At 33.0% G+C, this 1,624-nt stretch overlaps 1 protein-coding gene across 12 annotated transcripts in view; it reads right to left on the minus strand.

Moving 5' to 3' along the window:
- Nucleotides 1-1,624, minus strand: part of Cdc14b (cell division cycle 14B) — a 114,264-nt gene that overhangs the window by 39,601 nt on the left and 73,039 nt on the right. For all 12 annotated transcript variants that reach the window (XM_023703972.1, XM_023703969.1, XM_004643802.3 and 9 more), the window contains exon 8: nt 488-575. In XM_023703972.1, the coding sequence (XP_023559740.1) occupies nt 488-575 (88 nt within the window). The remainder of the gene's footprint in view (nt 1-487; nt 576-1,624) is intronic.

Genomic DNA, 1,624 nt, shown 5'->3' on the forward strand with positions numbered 1-1,624 from the left:
ATATATGCAGTGTATTATTTGTTGAAACTGTACTTCCGATTTGATTTGAAACTGTCTCATTGCTATCTGTTTATCAATAAAACTTTGAAAAAAAATAAGATAAAATAATAATCAAAAGAATAATAAATTACTTACATGTAATTTAAAGGTTGATAAGATTATTGATAAAGGGATTAAAAACCAGCTATACTCATGTCTACATATTTATTAGAATGATCAAAGTAAAAAAATACTAAAAATATGAAGTGCTGAGAGGGGTACGCAGCAGCTGGTTCCCAGATAGAGCTGATGTAAACATAGAGTGGTACAACCACCCTGGAAACCTTTGGCAGTTTCTTGTAAAGTGAAACATACCAGTAATGACCAGTAATCAGACTTCTGAGTTTTTACACTAAAAAAATAAAAATCTGTATTTATGTACGCACAAAAAAAAAAAAAATACAAACAACAACAACAAAAACACTATTATTGGTCCAGTTTGACATACCACTTTCAAGTCTGGATCTTGAATGAGGTCCACAGAAGGCAAGAAATTGGTCTGGTATTATCCAATTTAAATCTCCATTTTCTGCTTTCTGCAGAGAAAGACCAGCAAGTTCATTTTTGGACTGAATTTCCTCTCTATCACCACTCTCAACACTAAGTCTCTGATGAACTTCCAATCTATTAGCTTTTGCACATTAAATGTGCATTAATGACCATAGGACATAAAATTAATATTTCTTCCTGTTCTCAATATATCCATGGAATTGCTGGCATCTCCTGGGCCTCATTAACCTCACAATGTTTTTTTGCTAGGGTAGTCACAAGTCCTTCAAAAAGAGCTGACTGGTGCCACAAAATACATCATGCACTTAGTGGTTATTAAATCTGAAGTATTTTGGTTATTTTGCTTGAATTAACTCCTCACTACTGAAAGTTAATTCCTATACAAATTTTTCTAGTATAAGAAGTCTAGAAACTTCCATTCTCTTGAATGACCAATTCCTTTCATATGCGGAATGACTCCTTGAATAAAAGCAGGGAAAAAAACATCTAAGTTCCTAGCTTCTCAGCATCTTATTATTCATAAAAGTACATTTTTCCATCATTCCCCTATTTAATGCAAAAATATTTTAGGCAATGCATCAGGACATTCAAAATTATACGGATAACAACATCACAAGGTATTTGCACAAAAACCCCACATAAATAGAGATGACATCTAAAATACGTTACTTCCCATGACTAAGTTCTTTGGAATGAGTGAAAACTATTTCACTTATTATCATCTAACCATAATGTATATTTAACAGTAACTGTGACACAGCTCTTAATGAGGTAGATGGCAGACTTTTAAGCAAAAGTTGTACGAAAACACTTCAGAGTGAAAGAAAGAACTAGAGAAGACTTTAAAAAAAAAAAAAAAAAAGCTGGGTGTAGTAGTACAGGCCTATAATCCCAGTACTCCAGGAGGCTAAGGCAGAAGAATCACAAATTCAAATCCAACCTGGGTAATTTAGCAAGATTTTGGCTCAAAAAAAAATTTTTTTTTAAGGGGTAGCGAGTGGGGATGAAACCCACTGCAAAAGCCCTGGGTTTAATCTCTAGTACCACCAAAAAAAAAAAAAAAAAAAAAGAAAAG

The sequence above is a fragment of the Octodon degus genome, unplaced genomic scaffold (genome assembly GCF_000260255.1).
Source record: "Octodon degus isolate 3935 unplaced genomic scaffold, OctDeg1.0 scaffold00184, whole genome shotgun sequence".
In the NCBI taxonomy this organism is placed as follows: domain Eukaryota; kingdom Metazoa; phylum Chordata; class Mammalia; order Rodentia; family Octodontidae; genus Octodon; species Octodon degus.